This window comes from Triturus cristatus, chromosome 5_2 (assembly GCF_964204655.1).
Source record: "Triturus cristatus chromosome 5_2, aTriCri1.1, whole genome shotgun sequence".
Lineage (NCBI taxonomy): Eukaryota > Metazoa > Chordata > Amphibia > Caudata > Salamandridae > Triturus > Triturus cristatus.
Window position 1 is genome coordinate 466,604,674 of NC_140588.1, and position 23,285 is coordinate 466,627,958.

The 23,285-nt window shown below is 42.2% G+C and overlaps 1 protein-coding gene across 1 annotated transcript in view; it reads right to left on the reverse strand.

The window, feature by feature from the left end:
* Positions 1-15,254, reverse strand: part of SUGCT (succinyl-CoA:glutarate-CoA transferase) — a 3,154,468-nt gene extending 3,139,214 nt beyond the window's left edge. The window contains exon 1 of the mRNA XM_085607431.1: positions 14,976-15,254. Within this exon, the coding sequence (XP_085463557.1) occupies positions 14,976-15,108 (133 nt within the window). The 5' untranslated portion in view covers positions 15,109-15,254. The remainder of the gene's footprint in view (positions 1-14,975) is intronic.
* Positions 15,255-23,285: the final 8,031 nt, after the last annotated feature.

The window sequence follows — 23,285 nt, forward strand, 5'->3', positions numbered from 1 at the left end:
AGATTTTTTCCTTACTAATCTGACCTTCAAGAAGTGCCCTGCCTTCCTCGGAGAGACAGGGTAGTTCCACTTTTGAAAGAAAAGAGATCATTTTGTTTTCATCTACTTGGACTCCTGGAGTAAATAAAGATTTATAGTAAGAGGCAAATTCATTAACTATATCTTGAGGATGAGTCAACATGAGTCCTCCAGAAGACCTGATGGCTGGTATAGCCATGGCAGCCTCCGTTTGTCACAACTGCGCCGCCAGAAGTCTCCCTGCCTTTTCCCCTTGCTCATAGTGTCTCCCCTTCATTTTCTGTAAAGCATATTCAGCTTTGGATGTTAAAAGGCTGTTGAGCGCCATACGGGCTTGTTCTAGTGATTTACGATGCTGCAAAGTAGGTTTTTTAGTATGTAATTGGGTAAATGTCTCAATATCATGTTCTACTTCTTTCTGACGAGTACCATTTTGCCTATTGGCCTGTGCAGCATTCTTCATAAGTTGCCCCGGATAGTAGCTTTGGCTGCAGCCCATAAAATTCTACCTGAGTTCACAGAAAATTGATTAGGGAAAGATAACTTTGGAAGTGATAACGTAACTGTAATTTGACTTGATGAGTTTTATGACGTTGAATATTTAGCCACCAAGGTTTACGCCCATGTTTGGATAAGCCTGTTTGGAGAGATAAAAGAACCGGGGAGTGATCAGATATTGACGCTCTTAAGATATGAGACTCCTGGACTAGCTGAACTATTTTTTGGGAGTGCTAAACATCAGTAATTTGAAAAGCGTATAGAAGATCAACTGTATAACATATTAAGAATGTAAGCAGTTCAAAAGTTCAATAATTTACCACATTTCATTTCAGATATAGTGGAAAAACTATAGATAGCTATATATTTCTATCGATAATTAAAAATAATAAATACAAACATAAATACTATGTTATAAATAACACCAATAATGAATAAATATATAACTGAAGCAATAACCGATGTGAATAACTCTCAGGATGACTATATATAAGACATAAGCTAAAGTAATAGCACCAATAGAAAGAATATATCATTAGAGCCTACTCTCCGTCTGAGGCAGATTTTAAAGGAGAACGAGATTTGTCTCTATGCCGATCTTGAGCAACAGAACTAATTTTTTGCAATGAGGAGGCTTTATCTTCATGCGTACGAGTGGCTCGTTCAACATCTCTACCACGATGACGAGCCTCACTGACATTACGACGTCTATTATCTGACAGCTGTTGAGAATAATTAGGGCCTTGGGAAGACTGGTGTGGCAAAGTATGTTGTGTATCAATATCCTGTAGTACCATATCATCCAAAAATGTATGCAAATCCTCAGGGTTGTAAAAGTCTCTTCAATCTCCATTTTTGGTAATGAGGAAACGAGCTGGGTCAAATAAGCCATATTTGATGCCCATTTTACGCAGTTGAGGCCTCATGGATAAAAATGGATAAAAATGCTTTTCTCCTTTCATTTGTTTCTCTTGAGAAGTCAGCAGCCATACATATTTCATGACCCTTATATATGTATGTGCCTTGTGCGCGCGCCGTTATTAGTAATTGCCTCACTTGATCATGCCTCAAGAAGCAAGCAATGAGGGGCCGTGGACGAGTATCTAAGTCTTTGCGCAGAGGGCCGATACGGTGTGCTCGTTGAATTTCAAGCTTGGGATCAAAGTGAATACCAACCAATTTTGGAAGGATGTCGCATAAGAATGCTCTGGGATTCTGACCTTCACTTTTCTCTAGAAAACCAAAAAAACGAATATTGTCTCTTCTGCTACGATCTTCCAGGTCTACTAACTTACTGCGAAGAAGCAATAGTTCTTGATCCCTGTTTTGTATTGAGTCAAGTCTTGTTTCTACTGATGTCAGTCGATGGTCCAGTCCCTCAATTTTACTATGAGATTGTATAAGATCTATTCTAATGGATTTTGCCTCTGTTGCAAGAGAAGAAATGTTAGTGTCCATATCTGTCAAATGGCAGTTGATTGTCGATATTTCTTGTAGAATGCGATCCATGGATTCCCCAGATATTGCAGTTGAGGCAATCTGAGGCGGATTAGGCGATGGTGAGGTTGAACCTTTCGTAAACATACTGTGTGATTGCTTAAGAAGTTGTAGCTGTAGTACACAAAACATCATGAATTAGCCACAGTTCTTCAATTCTTCAAGAGTAAATGAGACGCGTGAAATTACATATCTAAAAAAAATACATGTACAAACTCCATTCACATTGAATCTCTGATTATGAGGAATGGTGATTTATCCATGGAGCTGCGGAAAATAGAAACACCACGTTGGCACCAAGGTGAGCAGCGTAATAAAAATATGACCTCCAGAGCGTCATCAATCCTACACACACCAGTTAGCTCAAATTGAGAAGTCTCCAAACAAAAAATATATCGAGAATATGAATGCGGGAGAAAAGTTTGCCTTACTTTAAGCTGGTAATATGAATGTGGCCCCCATTGTTGTGACGAGCGTAGATAGAGCCTGCTGTACGCTGGATTTGAGGAGCTCTCACTGGGTGTCAGTCATACGCGAGTTCCGAGGCTTCCAGTAATTCCCGAAGCCTGTAGAGCGCCAAACACCTCAGAACTTCATTACCTCAGAAGTAACGCAGAAGAGGTTCTTTTCGATCGAAATTTGAGCCAGGTACACCTGCCGCCTAGGACGTTTTTTAAACCCTCCATGCTGCATTCCTGGTTATAGGGAGGAGGGCACTATCTTCGTTCAAGGTCCGTCCCGCGGTGGAGCACCGTCTTTAGGCGGCCATTTTCCTACGTGGCCAGACCACGCCCCTAATTATATTCTTCTGGAAATGTGTATGAAATAGTAACTGTTCCTCTAGAAGATTGCACTTTGAGGTCTCCTTCATGGTACTCTGAAATGCGGTCGTAGATTTCTTTTGGTTTTTCTCAAACTGTGCTCAGTTAAGGAGGCAGTGAGGGGCTAATGTCAATGAGAAGGGCCACCACCTGGGAATGATAAGGAAAGCATAGGGAAAAGGGGAACTACAGTGAAAAACGTGAACGTTGTAATACAGCACAAGGAGCAATCAATGCAGCAACAGAGGTAAAAGCAGATGTAAGAGGGCCATCTTTCATTACTGTTCTTATCGCAAGGCACTTATCAAATCAAGTGCAGTCCTGGCAAGGCAAAGCAGGCATGTCTTCGAGTACTCACTTTCTGAGTCTTCACTGAGCTGCCCTATTGTTCACACGTGAGCAAGGATTTGGCTGCAGGCAGTGGAATAGCACTTACTTATGTTACATAACAGAGCCTGAAACAGCGCTCAAGAAAAACATTCTCCTATTGAAATAGAAGATATTGCTTATATCACCGGGCTCTGGGTCTACCAAACAAGCATTGATTGATCTAAACTGTTTTACCTCCTTACATTTTCCCAAGATCATTCACCTTACAATTTGCCTGCAGTAAAATCTCAGCCACTCAATATCCGGCAGTTCCAAAGCCCTTGAGATGAATATTCGCCTGGAAGTTGTCTCTGAAAGGATTTATTTATCAATTAAGGAACAGATTGAGAGCTGGGCGGAGGTGCTGTGCTGGGGGAGTGAACTCGTAGAAAATGAATGGGCGATTTTCAGAGGTGTTAGGAGGCCTGTACTAAGACCATTAATGCTGAATAAAACAGCAGCAGGAGCCAAGCCATCTGCTTTCCTGGTGCAGCAGGCAGCACAAGTAAGGCAGGAGCACCAATCTCTAAAGAATCAGAATTTATTAGACACAAAATCTTTCTCAAGCTGTGCACCACAATGACTAATTACAGCTTGCAAAAGTTGCCAGTCCTGGCCACATGGCCTGGTAAACATTCTACTATTAAATTCACACAAAAACTGTAAATTTGGTCTAAAATATAAACAATTCATAAAAGGATTCCTAAACAGCTTTTTGTGTGTACCAAAATGTTATATAAGTGGATTATTTGACCACAGAAAGGGTCATTTTAGCCCATGAACGTGATATCTATCCTCAGAAAAACCTTGGACAGACTCACAGAGAAAGTTGTCGAAATGTGGATCATACATTTATCCATTGCGGACATTTCATACTGCTTACCTCATTCAGAAATGACCAGGCGCATGCAAGTCGACTTTAGGATTTTCTTAAATTATTCAGGTAATTTATGTGCTGCACAAACTATATTAGCGTATGCCTATTTTCACTACACATTCTAATAGCGAGCCTCCACATGACATTACATTTATTCAGCAATCATCAGCAGGCATATCTTTAGGGAAATGTTAAAACTGCGGCCTGTCTCTGGCTGTTACTGCTGGCCAATGGGCAGTGTGAATTATTTTCGAGCATGCACTACCCTACAGTCTGTAGGAGGTGTGACTGGGCAGGACATCCTGCTTCTGAGGCACAAGGACATCAAGGCGATGAGCGCTGCTTGAAGGAGAATGAATGATTCATCAGATGCTCTCCAGCAGTGATAAACATATTAATCAGAGGCAAAGGAGAAATCAGATGTCTGATTTGTGAGGTGAGTCTTTGCACGTGGAAGCTGTGGCATAGAGCACAAACTTTCACTGCCAAATGTTACAGTAGGACACAAAATAATGTACTGTTTAATTTTGTATTACCTTCTGATTGAAAGAAAAGCCTTTGGGGGGAAATCGATGGCGATATGTTTTTATAAGATGCATTGTTATCTCAAACTCCGTTATGAAGTTCTCTAGTTTTACTGAATAAGCAGCTACCTACGTCATTATAATACAAAATCTCTTTATGTCATAAGTACACTTTTACAATTGCTTTATTAACTGTCTTGCTTTCTCAGATTTACTTAAAAATGCAACATTTGCTCACTCTTTGTTCAAAATTGTCCCGGAGGGAGAACCCCCCCCGAACTCCTTTTATAGCAGTCAGGCTCGCTCACAACAGGGCATTCATCCCAAACTTTTATGCCTCACCACTTTAAAATGTTACTGGCCACCACTGTTAATCATGCTGTCTATCATCTCCTAGTTGTCCAAATATCATCAAATTATGGGTAGTACACTTTTTTGAAATGTAGGAGGACGTCACAAGGGAGCTCCGTCGTAATACTAAAGGGCAACTATTTAAAGGTCTTCAAAAGCCACATAAGCTTGTGTTGACAGCTACTTTAGCGTGAAGGGTTAAATGGCTGTTGTCAGGGACAGGCATTGATGTGTCTACATTCAGTGCTCACTCCGTGAGAGGGGCTGTGGTAGTGAAACCTTTTAATCCAGGTTCTAACCTAGTCAATTGGTCTTCTGAATCAACTTTCAAAACATTTTATTATAAACCGATTGTTAATGTTGCATCTGTTGTTGTGGACAGCTTTGAATAGGCATAATCTAATCCTTAAGGGCTGACACAGAATATAAAATGTTCTAGCTACACACCAATAATTTCCAATACTATTAGGGACAGAGAGGTGAGAATTAGCCCACCCATTTTGATGTTGACCTAAGGCAAATTTTGTTATTGTTATGAAACTGGTTTTGTAATTATATCAATGTATCCCCCCACCTGAAATTTATTTAAGGCGTAAAACCTTGGCTACGGCTGTTCATATTCTTTGCAGGAGTCAATCAGAAGCACGACTGAGCCTCGCAGAGGGAAACTCTTCATGGGTTTGGTGATTGGATCGGTGTGGAAAACGAGCTTATTATCAACACTGTCCTGTGTTATGTCTAAAGCTGGATTGTTCTTGGTTTATTGGTTACAAATTCTGTGTTGCATGAGAACAGTTTTTCGGAGTTATAAGATGGAAGACACTGGCAAAGAATGATGGTCTAAGATGGTGTCGCCCACGTTCTAAGGGGCAGAGTTGTTGTGATTGGATATTGAACTGTGATGTACCACGGGCGTGGAAACACGCTAAAGTCATCCCATTGCTAAAAAAGCCCTCTATGGACCCGGTCGAACCTAGCAACTATCGGCCCATTTCCCAGCTGACTTTTCTGGCTAAGCTGGTGGAATCACACGTGAACTATATTCTGTCTAAATTCATTGAGCAGAACGCCATCCTTGATCCATCAAAACGTGGTTTCTGACCTCGGCATAGTACCGAGTCCACGTTATTGGTAGTGTCGGAAGCCATTAGGGGCAGTTTGGATGTAGGGGACTCCGCGGCCTTGGTCCTTTTGGACTTAAGTGCCGCGTTTGATACGTGTCCCATAAGATACTTCTCAAACGCCTTCAGGAAATTGGGATCAGGGATTCGGCCTTGGATTGGATCCAGTCTTTTCTAGAGGATAGGTCCTTCCAGGTTTTAGTACCACCTTTTTACTCTCAGGAGTTTGCTTTGCATCAGGGGGTGCCGCAGGGCTCAATACTAAGCCCACTTTTGTTCAATCTATATGTTAGACACCTGGCGGAGGTGGCAAAGGGCAGGGTGCTGTCCTTGGTGTCGTATGCTGACGACACCCAATTGGTGATTGCTTTTTCGAAGAAATGCAATACCAACCTGGATAAGTTTATGGAGGATCTCCTGGCCATCTCCGATTAGATGGCGGCAAACTGCTTACAGTTAAATTCCAGAAAATCTGAGATTCTGTTATTTGGGAAGGACCGGGAGTTATGGTCTGAGCAGTGCTGACCGGATAGCCTCAAACCCGCCCCACTCCCTAAGGAGGTTGTGAAGAACCTGGGCGTGTGGTTTGATAATGGCTTGACTTTCGATAAACAAACAAAAGCCGTCGCTGGGGTCTGTCTCGGGCTCCTGCGTGGCCTGAAACCTTTGCTCGGTTTCTTCCAACCCAAGGTGCGCCAGACCATTGTCCAGGCGTCCGTTCTGTCCAGATTGGACTACGGAAATTCCCTCTTCTTGGGAGCTAATAAGGCTAGCATCAAGCGCCTGCAGAGGGTTCAGAACGCGGCGGCGCAGATTCTGGTTGCACTGCCTAGATCCTGCTCAGTGGTGCATGTGCTCCCTAAACTCCACTGGCTACCTGTCGTAAAGCGTATTCAGTTCAAGGTGCTGTGCATTTCACATAATATCTTGACACGCCAGGCTCCATCGGGGCTATCCCATTTGCTGGAGCCCTATGTGTCTGGGTGTTTGTTGAGATCTGCTGACCTTGCACTGGTCTGCACTCCTCGAGTCTGGAGAGCGAGGGCCAGGGGGGCTCTTTCCGCTGTATTGCGGCAAAACTTTGGAACTCGCTCCCTGCTCATATTAGAGCTACTCCGAACCATCTGGAATTTCGAAAGGCCTTAAAGACATGGCTTTTCCCTACCTTTGCTGTTTAATCACTCTGTTGCTCTCCTAGGCTCTTGTCTTCGGTCTCTGGTTGCGCTGGGACGCCTCGTCGCTGAGGCAGCCATGCGCATTACAAATCCGAAAATGTATGTTAAGCACTCATGGAAAATGTAATTATGTTGTTAAACTATTTTTAATTTGCTGCTGTAAGTTTGGCAGTAAGGATGTAAAAGTACAATCCTCGCCTTCATGTCCTTAATAGAAATGAAAATTCTTGATGCGCTAGCTAGAAAACATTTTATTCCAATGCAGTATTAACACAATATTTTACAGGAGCACTCAGAATGAGCTTCATAGGTTTTTAGATGCATTGTTCAATGTTCATCTGAAATAATGATACAATATACAAATCCATAAAAGAACAAGAATACAGTGCTAAAATAGTTTACAATTTGGTTTACATGTAATGTTCACACACTATCAAATAAAACCATATATGCTAAACAGTGCATTTTAAAATTGAATATAACCAACAGAATGAACTAGGCCTGACCGATTCAATTATGGTAATGAAAAAAAGTAAAAGTTGATTTACATGAAATGTCCATACACTATCACGTGAAACCAAATGTACTAAGCAGTGTGTTATGAGCTTGGATAAGCAAGCAACATACACTAAAACATATAATTTACAAATTGTAAAAAGGCTGGTCATAGTTATACAAAAGATAAATAACGGGACTCTAAAGTGCTAGCAGTAATATATCCGATCTGATTCAGGTATCTTCATAGTGAAGTCATCTAGATGGATTAAAAATGTACGCCTAAAAAGAGCTTTCTTTGATGAAAGCAAGAACAATGCAACACATATGCATGTTTGACGAATTTTCCCCCAAAATAAGGGCTTCCCGGTGATGAATAACACCCTGTGATTGAAAAAGGGGACGTGGTGTAGAAAACCTGATAACGTATGTAAATCAAGGGGAGGGAGAAAGAAGGAGTTGCGACCCACTCAGCTTCTTTAACAAATATCTGAATATCAAATGAGAGTGGATCACTGGTCCTGAAAGAACCAAAGTAAGCATCAACAGTTAATAAACTGTTAAGAAACCCTCATGCACGTTTTTTTGCAAGGTGGTGTTGTAGCGGTATGTTCGGTTATCCGCTTTGCTTAACAACGTGACAGCATCATCATTGGGTTACTGTGTGCTTCCTCCACCCGGAGGTTCTTGCCTCTGGTTTTTTCAGTAGTGATCATAAAAGGTGTGTGATAAAGGCATCCCAGTGAGTGTAGGTTAAAAAACTCGTAAAACCAGTCAAATTTTTCTTTTAATAGAACTGGGTTCGGGTTTGGTTAAAAAATGATTTATGTGCAGAGTCAGACACTTTAGGGTCTGTTGCACCGGGGAAAGAGAGGCAGCGGCAGAACCAGTCGACAACACCCATGCGCAAGAGCGGGGTTTAGCCTCCTACCCCCGAAGGTTTTCCTCAACTTGAGAAAAAAAGGTTCAAAACGAACAAATTCGTGTTGGTTGGACTATTCACTCCACCCTCCTCAAAGGAGTCCTATGAATATTTAGATTCCTCCACTATCACACTTGGTCCTGAAGAAAGCCCACCTGACCCTTAGGGGCGCAAGATAGGGCTGAAACATGTCGACCACCTTTTTTTGAATACTTTCACTAAGTGCAACAGACCCTAAAGTGTCTGACTCTGCACATAAATCATTTTTTAACCAAACCCGAACCCAGTTCTATTAAAAAAAAAATTTGACTGGTTTTACGAGTTTTTTAACCTACACTCACTGGGATGCCTTTATCACACACCTTTTATGATCACTACTGAAAAAACCAGAGGCAAGAACCTCCGGGTGGAGGAAGCACACAGTAACCCAATGATGATGCTGTCACGTTGTTAAGCAAAGCGGATAACCGAACATACCGCTACAACACCACCTTGCAAAAAAACGTGCATGAGGGTTTCTTAACAGTTTATTAACTGTTGATGCTTACTTTGGTTCTTTCAGGACCAGTGATCCACTCTCATTTGATATTCAAGTAGAAAACCTGATGTCACAGTAAAATTTGCAAAACAGCATGAAGTGGGTTATCAACTGATTTGTCTTTCCATCGCACTGGCATCTCGGTAAACATTGGGGCCATAAATCTGATTTTGGGAAGACCACAAAGCAATGGATCAGCTCTAGGGGCAACTTGTCAGTAGGAATCTATCGTAAGTGTTTTTCACACTTACCAGGTAGCCTTGGATCCCCAACTGAGACTGGCCCTTACAATACCTTTCAATCGTAGGTTTTGTTTTTTCATTATGTTTTCTGCTCATATCCCTTTTCCCCAACATGACAGATTTTATTTTATTTTTACTAAATTACAGGATACTATGGGGTTTCAAAGGGTTACATTTTCCCCCTAGTTTATGGAGAAGGGTTATTACATACTGAAGCCATGGTATTTTATCGAAATAATCCAGACCCAGGCAGACCCTAATGATCTCCCTGGTAAATCTGGTTCCTTGTTTTGTCCACATGCTATGCCATTTTGTCAGAGTACTGAGATAGATAGAATCCTTCACGTACCTAATATGGACAATGAGGGCGGTGGTCAAACTTGGCGCTGGCAAAAGCCTTCGTGTGAAGATGTTTTCGTGCACCTGTAGCGGGTTACACTTTTCCCTCATTCATTCAAAAGAGAACCATATAAAGCTACAGGGGGGCATTTAGTTCTGTATAATTTTACAATTTCTTTAATTGGCTTACTTCTGACTTTTTTAGCGAAGCAAAATACAGCCGCAGTAGCTGTTATTAATTTTAATTTGACAGTTTCCAAGTGAGATGACCAGTCCCCTTTCTGTGACAAAACAATGCCCAGATAACTAAAAGCTTTTAATTCGACTGGTTTTTGACCACGGGCAAAACGGCTCTTACCCTGTCTTATCTTTTTCCCACGGATCAAGGTATGGGTCTTAGTTAAATTCAGTTTTAAATCTCGAATCTTCATGAATGTTACAAAGTTATCTATTAATCACTGAGGCCAATTGCAGTCCAGGATATGAGCACCGCATCGTCTGCATAAATCAGGCTCGGAGTGATACGGGAACCCACCTTGGGTGCATCAGCCTTTGCAGTCTTCAATAGGCTGTCCACCCTATATAGAGAGAACAACAGGGGTGCGAGCACGCATCCCTGCCTTATCTCCCAGGTCACCCGAAATGTCTCTGTAAGCTCCCTAATAATACCATAATGCATAGAGGCTGTCAAGTATGCATACAGTTGGGAGAGGTGGCATACAATATCATGTGGGGCACCCATCCCCATTAGGGGCTGCTATAGTTTTGCATGATTTACAAGATCAAAGGCGCAGGACAAATCTGCAAAACATAGGTAGATATTCCCCTCACTTGCCAATGTATATTTACTGATAATAAGATGCAGATGTATTCCTTGTTCCACAGTGCCTATATGCCGCCTAAACCAAAATTATGATTCAGTTAGAATATCATTTCCCTGGACCCAGGATTTTAATCTTGCAGGGATCACTCTTCCCATGGTTTTCACAGAAGGATCTAGAAGCGGTATAGGCCGATAGCACCTTGCATCATTTTTAAAAATGGGTATGATCATGATCACACTGTCAGACCAAGTTTTCAGTAAGTAGCCATTAGCCGCTGCATTAAAAATCTGGGTCAAGATCGGGACCCATAGGAAGGGGTATGACTTAAAAACATTGACAGGAATCCCATAGAGTCCCAGTGCTTTATCTTGGGCACAGCTCTTTAGGGCTGCACTGACCTCCTCCATGGTGATTGGCTCAATAGGGCTATAGTTTACTATGTTTAACACATCAAATGGGGCGTTAATGTCATCAACATCTGGGTTCAAATTGGCTCCAAAATGTGCGCCCCAGGCTTCTGATTAAACGGAGACCTCAAGAGTAGGTAAAGAGATCTCTCTAAGAAAGGGTGAGTTGATAATTTTCCAGAATAAAGTATTGTCACCTGCTTCTGCCGCCTGTTCGAAATCTACCCAAGCCTACTCTTGTAGTTCCTTCTTTCTAATGGCTAACACCGTCTTTTAATGTGTTCTTAGTGCTTTAATTTTTACCCTATTTTTTGGGGTTTCTTGTAAGGCCTTTCTTAGGGCCTGATTAGCACTAGTACAGTAAGAATTAAAACACCCTGGGTTGTTTCTTCTCTTCCCTGTGTTTTCAGCTGGCCTGTGTAAATTATTTGAAATGACTGTTGTAATATTACAAAAGCCTTCCACCAGCTTGTCATGGTCCTACCCCCATTCTGTGCATGTAACAAAGGAGTCCCATTCCTCCAGGGTGAACATTTCAAGGAATTTGGATTCATTTACACCAGCCCATTTTATTGTAACCCCACTTTTCCCCAAGGTTTCAATGGGCAGTACCGAACCCTGAACCTCTAATCTTTTGTAGAGAAATGTTAAGGGCAAGGCTAACACAGCATGATCGCTGAACATTGTACATTCTATCTTAAGACGGGTTAATTAATCTTACATCTTTCGCTGAGATAATCACTTGGTCAATATTAGAAGTACTCCCGTTACCATAGAAGCAGTGGCGGCTGGCATGTCCCGAAGGTTGTATTGTGGGTGGGACATAAAAAAATAATAATAAGTAACAACTTACCTGCGAGCGCGACACAACATCCTCCTCCTACTTGATGGCCTTCTCTCCTCGAGGCAGACAAGCAGGCAGGCTCAAAACTCCCTTCACTAATCCTAACGCTGCTTTCACCGGCATGAGAGCACTGCTAGGATTGGTGAGGGTGGCCTCACTCGGTAATCCACAGCGCTCTGAAGGCTTTGGCTTTCTGTAACCCAGCTGTCTTAAGACAGCTGGGTTAGAGAGGTTTAAAGTACCCATGTGTGGTTGGCTCTCGCAAGACGGCCAGCCACAAATATATGCGCACTTTTTAAATTGAAAGTGCCCTGCTCTCTCTGCTGTTGTCATTTAGCAGCAGCCCCACACCCGTCCTAATGGTCAGTTCGGGACGAGGTGAAGAAAAATCAAATGGTAATTTATTAACTTAATTACCATTTTATTTTTCTCTCTGGGGGCATTTCAGTGGGGTGACGTTCCTCCGTTCAAACGGAGGAGCGGCCTCTGCGTAGAAGGAGGCCAGCTTCTCCCCACTCCTGATCAATTATTTCTAGATTATATTTATATAGCAGCTCATTAAGGGCCCGATTCTGATGCATTTGGAAAGCTTCCTGACTGAATGGGTTTGGGAATGGTTTCCGACCTAATTGGATTGGGAGAGTCCAACAGACCGAGTACGATGCATGCTTCCAGATACTATTTGGTTGAACTCCCATTGACTTCAATGGGAGCCTTTGTTCTGACCGAATGTATAGGCTCCCATTGAAGAAAGGGGTGGTTGGAGAAAATCCGGAACACTGTGGCAGGCACCCCCTGGTGCCTGCCACACTGTACATGGCTGGTAAGGGGGGACACATGGGTACCCCTTACGGGCCCGAATGGGAAGGCTCTGGGTGCAGGGGGCCCACAACAGGCCCCCAAAATCTGATTCCGACTAGATTTGAGTTGGACGGCACAATTCAGAAAGGCTGTCCAAATCCAGCATTGTTCTCGGTCGTTCGGAAACATGGCCCATGGAGACGTATGATTCTGCTCCGTATGGCTCGGTCATTCCAAATGCTGTCGGGTTCAGATTGGGATATTCCTAACGTCTAAATCGCATCATACTCGTCGGTTCCGATTTGGACAGAGCAAATGCCGTTAGGAGGTCTTCCTAACCACATCAGAATCAGACCATTCGTGAATTCCCATAGGGATAGTGTGGAAAGTGAGATGGATCTGACCCAAAACAATCTAGATGGCTGCAGGCTGAGACACTTTTGTTCGGGCATCTACTTATGATAAAATCCCCCGCCCACAAGTACAAAATGTTTGGTCCTATTTTATTCAAGAAGGTATCTATATCTTTTCCCACATCTATAACAGCCCAGCTGCATGTTTTGTTAAATACATTATTGTAGAAATTGATTAACATGAGCTCATGCCTTTGGTCAATTATTATATACGCACAGCTTAAGATTTTACACCGCACTTAATCCTCGCACCCACCTATACACATGGGGTAGGAACCCGTCAATGCTGTGTGTCAGGGGATGGCAGCAAGAGGGTACCTTCCTGCATATCCTATGGGAATGCCCCGAGATGGTTCGATTCTGGCAGAAAGTCACTGACACTAAGTCCAGGGTGGTGGGAGCGACGGTCCCTCTGGAGCCGAAGTGGCTTCTACTGATGATCAAAGGCGAATCTGACTGGTCCAGATATGTGGGAATATGGTTGGCTCTGTCTACGGGAATTGCGAAGCATAACATTGCCGGTGGGTGGGGGGCGCCTGTGCCCCCGCAGTTGGAAGCCTGCAAGCGTGACCTTGACTGGTGCCAGCGGGCCGAAGAAACTGTGTACAAAAGCAGGGGATGTGCTAAAAAATGGGGAAAAGTGTGGGCGCCCTGGCAAAAGTACAGAGAACAGGCCGTGGGTATATTGGATGTGTACAATATTTATTTATTTCTTTATTCCCTCATTAACATATTGTTATTGATCTTCTGTGGTCGCGCCACGATGTACTAATGGAAATGTTTTGTACTGTATGGTCTCTTGAGCTTTGTTAATAAAAAGAGTTTAAAAAATATATATATTATATACGCCAACTGGTAGCTAGGGGATTTGGTCCAGGTCCTCTTAACAATAATGGGCAATATATTTGAAATACGTATACCCAATCCCCCTTCATGTTTTATACTACAGCATTAAAAGTAAACGAGACCCTATAAAATGCTATTTAGCGTAACTGTACTAGTAAACGCACATTTATTACTACAATGAGAATATGAAATTTAAATGTATTATCTCAGTACAGCAAAATTGACATAAGAAAACACTTTTTAGGGCCTCACACATTGCATGTAGCAATTACTTTACAGAGAGAAACAACTCTTCAGATAGTCAAGAAGCCTCCTCGATGTAGTGTTACCATAAATGTAACCCTTTTGCCGCCTGCTTTGGTTAAATATTTTTAAAACAAGTTTCAAGTGGAAACAAGACGATAGCATAAACCATTCAAACAGCGGCGCAGAGTACTACTAGTCGATAAGTTTCGTAGCCACTGAATAAATACTCTTTACCTGTTACAACCGTCCCCGATTCTTACTACTGAAAATAAATGGTTTGTCAAGCGTCAGATGTCTTCAATGTACAAATCCATGTAGGAACAATGTTCTTTCTGTACATGCTATGTTTTGTTTGGCACACATGATGGGGTGAATTGCTAGAAAAAGTTTGTGTGATTACTAAAGTGTGTAACTAGTGCTCATGCACCTGCACGAGACACAACTGCTCCACGTAGTGGTGTCATTGTAAAATCCAGAATTATCTTCCACATTAAGCATCTTCCGTTACAGCTTTGCAGAACTGCAGGCGAACTTTGCCCCTTGCTTTCTAATTATTAAACCTTTCCACCCAGTTTTTGAAATGTTGCACTCAGCGCACGCATACAGTGAGATCATTCTATAAAATGCAAGTATAGCAATTCGATGTGCACACTTATCAAAGGCTGGAGACTGGAACAACATTAGATCTCAACAGAAGGAGAGCATATCAATAAAGCACTGAAATGCATTTTTCCAAAGCCACAAACTTGGAACTCAGTGCTCATAATGTGTTCACGCAGTAGAATAAATGTAGCCACGAGAGGTTACCTGGCTGTTCGAGGCTCTGCTCTCTGTTGCTCATCTGCGAAAAGGGTCTCCGGGGGTCGCCGACTAGGGGTTTACAACACACTATCCTGTTTAGCACGCTGCCGATCACCGCTGTCACCCGGACGCCAGCCATGGGAAAAGAGCAAGGCAGGTTTGCAGAGAAGAACTTGACAGCATGCAGATACACTGCCCCACTGAGCTAAATGCACAGACTGGAGATAACCTAGGATTGGTGCCTGGCGGTGGCATGCAGCCCCGCCTACCCGGGACTACACGAACTTGAAGCACTGCCCTTAAGGGAATGACAGGAGCCGTATAGTAATGATGCGACGTCGAAGCAGAAGAAGGACTGAATGACCATTTATTCCACGCGCTCTTTAAATCGCGTGCACACGCGGTGGCCATTTTCAAACGTAGGTAGGAAGGAAGTAGGTTCACATCTCTAAATACTGCTGTTGAGCAATCGTCACATTACCTGCAGCTAGTCCTTGCAGGACATTGCAAGAATATGTTACCTCTCTATTGATGTGAACTTGGTATTTATGGCATGATCAGAGGTCACTGTTGTTAACAGAAAGTTTTACGGTCTTATATCTATTTAATGTGTTGCTGGAGTTCCAAACAAGAGTGTAGGAATCTATCAACATTGTATATGTTCGTCACAACTGTTTGAAAGTGACCGACAGATTAAACTGCTTAAGCATTAGTTTACAAAAGCAATTACTAGCTACATGATATTTCTATGCTGTTTTCACAGTAAGTATTCAAAACATAATACGAACGAGGCACATTTCTTGCATTATTAGAGGTGCCATGAGATAGGTGCAAATTTATTTATTTATTTATTTATTCATAAGTTTTATATAGCGCTAGCTAGACCCGGGGATATATTGAAAATGCTTCCAAGAAGATTTCAAGCCCAAACCAGTGGCACACACCAGGAGGTGTGTGCCAATCGCCTCAAAAGTCACTTCAGGAGTCACGGCCCCTACGCCGGAAACGGCCGGGCTCACCCCAAACCTACTGATGCTCAGTGCGAATCTGGCTGCTCATCCTTGGCTGCTTGCCCTTGCCCTCAGCATCGGGTGACCAGGATGTTAAAGCCAAAAACGGGACAAAACGTGAACACTACACTTCACTGCGACCTCTAACAAAAGGAGCACTACACCTACAACAAGCCCATATATTGGCTTTGTCAATGCTTATTGGTTGCATAAGATAAATAAGCCACAATTATAGCTTTACGTTACACTCTATTTCTGGGTATTCCTACCTCCTGATACCCTGCATCACTGACTGAAGCGCTACAATGCAACCCTTTAAATCTGTATCTGTTGCTGAGCCTTGCGCCTGATGGAGCAGGTAAAGCAAAAGTTTGTATACCTCCTCTATTTTGCATGAAATTTAATTACGTAATCATTCTAAATATTAACTTGTACTAATTAGTGTAAAGTGGCATGACTAATCAACATCTACACCTTAATATACACAAGATACACGTGGGACTAAAATGCTAATTGCATGGCAAATAATTAAATGATTAACTGTGGTACGCAAACTAACTTTAGAATGTGGTGAAATAGAGAATTGCACAATTCATGTTGCTTTTGTAATGGTTTGTGCTTTCAGTGCTGCAGAATGGTGAGTATTATTGCTTTAAATGTTGCTACAAGCTAGGAAAATACTAATATATATTGGGATTAGTGTGGGTTTAAACATTAGATTCTTCATTTCTATATATTAATTACTGTTATGTTTGTTTTTGCTTAAGTTGGCATTCGAGCCTACTAGGCCGCAGTACTTAAGATGGAGTTCTGAAGTTGCCACCGTCATGTGAGCGCGATGTCTACTGCGCAGACTCGGATGGCTCTGGAGATCTCCAAGCGACCTCCGACGAGAACCGAAGTGTTGCTTGTCAAGGATAGGAACATGGAGGAATGGCAAGATGAAGACTGTTGTGAATGACCGAGGGGACAATGAAGGGCCTGTACAAGAAGGCTTGCATGTTGTTACTTCGGAACTTTTGCCTGTGAACTTCCAAAAAGAATACAATTGAGAAATGTCATGCCCGGTCTCAGGGGAAACAGGCAAACCTGGGAACATTCAGTTGCAGAGAGTTTAGCCAATCAGAACACTTTCTACCCCAAAATTGTTGCACATTGACCTTAAAGTAAGGAGAAAAAGCATATAAAAGTCGGGGATTTGAAAGAGGGGGTGGTTGATTTGCTGGGTTGTTGGTTCGTTGGTTCGATCGTCTGGTCATTTGGCTGATTCGTGGGGACTGCGTCGAGCTGAAGAAGATTTCTTGGTTTACCTGGGTTTACTTTTGATTACAAGAGGACGACTCTATCAGAAAGGTTTTGATTATTGCTGTGGGTTGACGGGTACTTCTGGAGATGGTCGCAGAGACTGGAATAATATTCGGGGTGGTCGGAAGGTCGCCAATGTTAAAAAATTAGGTCAATATAAACGTTATGTCAATTTTATGTTAAAGATCAAAGATTGGAAGTCTCTCAAATAGAGAAATTATTTGAACTGTAATCCTGAATATGCCAATACAGAGTGAACTAAATTAGATAAACAAAAATTGAGTAATAAGAAATGAGTTTGTGATTCTTTAATAAGGTATTGAAAGTTAACTGAATGGTTCCGAAGCTTTAAATGAGTTTTAGCTGGTTCTAAATCACCATCAACCAGTCCAACTAATTGGTCCATCGACCAAGTGGTGGAGTGCCTTGATGTTAAAGTTAGGATTCTATAGGTACAGATGTATATAATGTAAAGAAATTACTCCCGATAGGTACCCCCCACATGTCCAGCACTTCTTTTCCTCCTGTGTGCAGACTAGAGTGAGACAAATGAGTGTTGGTGTTATGGGCCCCACCAATGAATGAATGTATGTATGAATGAGTTAGTGTGGTGACGAGTCTGTGACATAGGGAGGATATGTAAATTTGCCCTTTTCCGCTGGAGCAGTTTTCTGGTAGAAGAGTTATGGTTATTTTTCGCTAGTTTGGTGATTAGTAATGGGTTTATTGCATTGGTTTGGTGATTATTGATTTATGTTTAACACTTTATGTTGAGTTGTGTTGCGTTTTATGTTGTCAATTGGTTTAAAGACTTCCGGGACGTAGGAAGTTGTTTGCCCTGTATGTAGACGGGGAAAAGTGTGGTAAGTAAAGTCGCACAGTGCATTGTCTGGTTGCCCTGTATGTAGAAGGGGAAATGTGTGGCAAGTGAAGTCGCACAACGCATTGTCTGGTTTCGAGTTGATAACATCGTCGTGTGTTATCGGTAGGGACATTTTCTGTGTGAATGTGCGTGAGTGAAATAGCAACAGGTTCTCTGGTGAAACTCTGGCCTTAATTCTCAGGAGCATTGTAGTCTCCACATGTGTTTTACCCCTAGAGAAACAGTTTGCCTTTTTGCTTGTTAGAAGGGTAAGGTAGAGGGAAGTGCTACTTTATCGGCGAAGCGGAATAATTCTGTGGTAGGGTAGAGGTAAGCGCTGCCTACTGGAAATACAGAATTCTTGTGTAAATGAACAAAACTATCTCTTTGGTTTAGCGAAACAGGCAATGGTGGTGTTTTTATGTTGTTACTAACAGATTTTAATTAAAGAAAACGTAAGAAAAGTTTGCCGATAAAATTTTGTAAAGGAGGGGTCGGCAGAAGCAGGAGTAGTGAGACAAGTTGACGTCAGGAAAAACCGTGCCGGGATTGGCCAGCCGTAGAGCGATGAAGCTTTCACGGATTGGTGCGTTGGTGTGAGCCGCGCTAGGAGTGGAGAATTTGCCAGTGTGACGTAGACGCCCCGGATTGGTGTGTTAGTGTGAGTTGCGCTGGGATTGGAGGACTTCGGGAGTGACCTAGACGCACAGGATTGGTGCGTTAGTGTGAGTCGCGCTGGGATCGGAGGGCATACGGAATAGTCGCAAGGGAAGTGATTTGAAAATTCTAGTGATTCTGAACTGGGAAAAAAATGAGGTACTACGATCCACCTGAGAAAGAGAAAATGTCATGGTTTGGGAAAATTAGAAACCTATTTAAAAGGGATAAGCCGATTGTGACTAGGGAAGGACAGATACTTCCTCCACCGAAATCGCCTGCATCTTTTATGGTAGCGAAATATGGGTACCATACATGTATTTGGCTAGAGAATTGGGCAAAGAATACAAAAGGGGATGGAGTTCTAGCGTTTCCAGAAAGTGGTTTGTATAGTTTGGCTGTATTAAGAAACTTAAGGGTACGAATGATGAGGTTAGAACCGAGGCCTAGACCTACTCAGTTCGAGGCTTTGACAGAGTGGGAAGAAGAGATGTATGAAAGGGAACGGCATCAGAGTGGAAGAAGGTATAATTACATGTTTGGTAGACAGTGTGGGCCGGAAAGTCATGAGGACCGAATGAGAAGATGGTGGAATGCAAACATGATTGATGGTATGTTTCCTTTGAGAAATACTGAAGAGACAAGTGGCAGAAAGTGTACAGAAAAGAGAAACAATACAGGGTCAGAGGGTTATAAATATGGTGTGAGTGAATCAGAGGATGAAGTGCTAGAGGACATGTTTTATAAAAATGCTCCCCCGTATCAACCAAATTCTACGTTGCTGACGCCGAGTGCGCCGGTGAAAGAAACCATGCTAAATAAAAATCTTGAGCAAACGCCACCTGATTTAGGGAAAAGTAATCCATTTAGAGACTCTGAAATGTCACAACCTGTTAGGACTGGAAATGAAAATTCGGTTGAACTAGCTAGAACTACTCTGGAATTAACTGAGAAAATTAGACAATTAACCAAAAATATGGAAGCAGTGACTGTACCTGTAACTATAGGGCCGGTGATGCCTGTCTTTGATAAACAGAAAGATAGTGAGCATTGTTTAACAGTTCCCTACAATTGTATTAAACGAATTGAGACAGAAAGAAGTGGATCTGGAGGAAATGCATGGAAAAATATGGCAGGAACATCAGGTTTAAGTACTCCTAAAAATCTGACCGTAAATCAAAGTCCAGCAAGTAAGACACTGATGACAATACAATCGGCAACAGAAACCCCAGAGAGAAATACGGATAGAATAAGAAGTGAAACAATCCCTGTAGGTCCCACTTCTAAAGAATTAAGTGATTGGTTAAGAAGTTTACAGCGAAAAGATACAGAACCTCAACCTTTGGATGTGGCACAATTAAAAGTAACCTTGAAAAAATTACTAGTAGGGACTATTCCAGCTGAAAAATTAAAAGCATATCAGGACGAGGAGCTAATGTTTCTCTGCAAAAGTATAACTTGGAGAGCGAGGAGTTTGCATGAGAAACTGGAAGATACAGCAAGTGAAATGGGTATTAATTTTGAGAAAATAAGATCATTACAGAAACCATATAGAGTAGATTTTTCTGAGAAGGATATTGAAAATCTGAATACTGCAGGAAGATTGACTCAAATTAAAGAACTGATTGCCTTGTTAAGGAAATGGAGTGATGTAGATAGGTGGAAAAGTAGATGGTTTCGAAAGAAAGAGGATACGACAGATAAGGCTTTTTCGGCATTTCCAGTAAGAGAAAAGGAGCCAGTAGCAACTGAATGTCCCATGAGGGAGATCCCAGGAGGGGGTTATGTGCATATTCCCTGGACTAGGCAGGATATTTTGTCATTTACCAATGATTTCCCGAAAAAACAGTTGAATGGTACCAACTGGTAGAAAGGTTTGTTAAATTGTCGAAAGTGTTGTGGATAGATCTGAATGGTCTTTTTGATATAATTGTACCTGCAGATTTATGGGAAGAATGTAAAATTACAGTAGGTTGGCCAACTCAAGAGTACCCTAGGGATCCTAAGACGGGAGCCCCTGATCCGGAGGTAATGAGGAAATATGAACAGGTAATTACCTTTTTGAAAAACAAAGTGCCGCCAAAAGAAACTGATTGGGTAAAAATTGATTAAACTTACCAAGAGGTTAAAGAATCTGTTCATGCTTACTATGAAAGGTTACTGTTAGCTTTTAAGCACTACAGTGGTGATGAGAAATTGAGTGAGAAGGATTTAAGTCATTTTGTAAATTGATTTGTTTATGGTTTAAGACCTGAGGTAAGCGAAATGATCAAACAGCATACAGTGGATTGGCAGAATAAAAAGATAGATGAAGTGTTACGACATGCAAACTATTTTACTGATGAAATCGAAGCCAAACAACGTAAACTGAAAGAGAAGGCGATGTGGGCACAAGTTAAGGTAGCGGAGAGACAAGAAGCCCAGCTGATTGAGAAAGCTAAAGGCATGGGCCAAGTTAGACAGAAACCTAATATTAGAAAAGGAAAGGGACAAATCAGCTTAGAGGAAGCAAAAAAGAAATGGCCATGTCATAATTGCAGAAATTAGGGCATTGGAAATCCGAGTGTAAATTGCCCCCGAGTGCTAATGGTGATAATGCATCATTGAATCCACAGGTGCAGAATGAGGTCAGTTGTCAACCGCCGCGACAGCAGCAGGTTGTTACCCAACAGTGTCAAGTGCCAAAGCCACCCATTCCACAGAGCATAAATCCTCAAAGCTACAGTAATGAGACAGGATTCTACACCGAGGAACAGGTAACGAAGCTACCGTGCGCTAGTGCTGTTTCGCAGTGTTCGCTGCAGCGCGATGAGAGTGAGTCAGAAGAGAGTTATTGACGGTGCCTAGGAGAGGAAGAGGAGTGCGTACTTGGCGCAACTCTAGAGGTAGACCAGACAGGACCCGTTGTGGATGGAAAGGTAAATGATGAAAATATTACTTTTCTAGTAGATACTGGTGCTACCCGTTCACTGTTAGATCAGCTGACGTTAAAAACCTTCCTCTCTCTGGTGACACATTCCAAGTAGTTGGAGTCTCAAATAGACAGATAAAAACTTATCTTACTGATCCTGTTCAAGTTAAAATAGGGAAATTCACCGACATGCATCAATTTGTCGTGTGTGACACTAGCCCCGTGAATTTGTTAGGGAGAGATTTGTTGTGCAAAATGAATTGCACTATCTTCTGTACCCCTGATGGCATAGCTTTTGAAACTCCTGATCAGGATGCACTGTTTAGAATGACAATGGCAAATTTGGAACCTGAAACTACAGAGGCATTTGTTGTATTTGATCCGGAGGAATTGCCTCAGGAATTGAAGAAAACAGTGAAACCCGAGGTATGGGATTTCACAGGAGAAGATATGGGATTGATGAAAAGAGTAGATCCTGTGAACTGTAAAAGAAGGAGTAAACTACCCGAATATTCCCCAGTATAAATTGACGCCAGAAATAATTGCAGGAGTGATGCCTCTAATAGACAAGATGATTGAACAGGGAATTTTGAGGGAAATAATGAGTAGTCCATGTAATTCTCCGATCATGGGTTTAAAGAAGCATAATGTAACTTTCAGGATAGTACAAGTTTTGAGAAAAGTGAATACAATTGTTGTGCCCTGCTGCCCCATTATACCGAATCCTTCGGTAATCCTATATCAGATTCCCCATGATGCGGAATGGTACACAGTCATCGACCTGTGTCATGCTTTCTTTTCTATCCCATTGCACCCAGATAGCCAACAATTTTTTGCGTCGCGGTTCGTCGAACGTACTTTGGCATGGTGCCGTATCACACAGGGGTATACAGAAAGTCCATCAATATTTAATCAGATTCTTAAGAAGTCCCTAGAAGATTTGAAAATGCCCGAAAGTTCAGTGCTCGTGCAATACATCGATGACCTATTGGTGGAATCGAAGATGTGAGAGGCATGTGTGGTGGACACAGTTGCATTGTTGAATCATTTGGCGGATGGAGGACTCAAGGTATCCCCATTAAAATTACAATTTTGTAAGAAGGAAGTACAATACTTAGGTCATGAGATTGAGAAAGGCCTGAGGAAAGTGACTGCAGACAGGATCAGAATAATAAAAGGAATGAGAGCACCAATGACTCAGAGAGAAGTGAGAATGTTTCTAGGGATGGTGGGATATTGTCGCCAGGGGATCAGCAACTTTTCGCTGATTGCGAAACCTTTGGTACGCTTGACAAAAAGTGATGTGAAATATCCCCTTGAACTGAATAAAGAGGAGATGAAGGATTTTAGACAACTGAGAGACAGCTTATGTGAAGCACCAGCTTTTGGAACGCCTGATTACGAAAAGGAATTCAAGCTCTATTGCAGTGATAGAGATGGATGTGCACTCTCTGTGTTAGTACAAAGGCATGGAAAATTAAGACGACCGGTTGTATACTTTTCGGCTGTACTAGATCCTGTAGCCGTAGCTTTGCCTGGTTGCTTGAAAGCAGTGGCTGCTACCTGTAAGA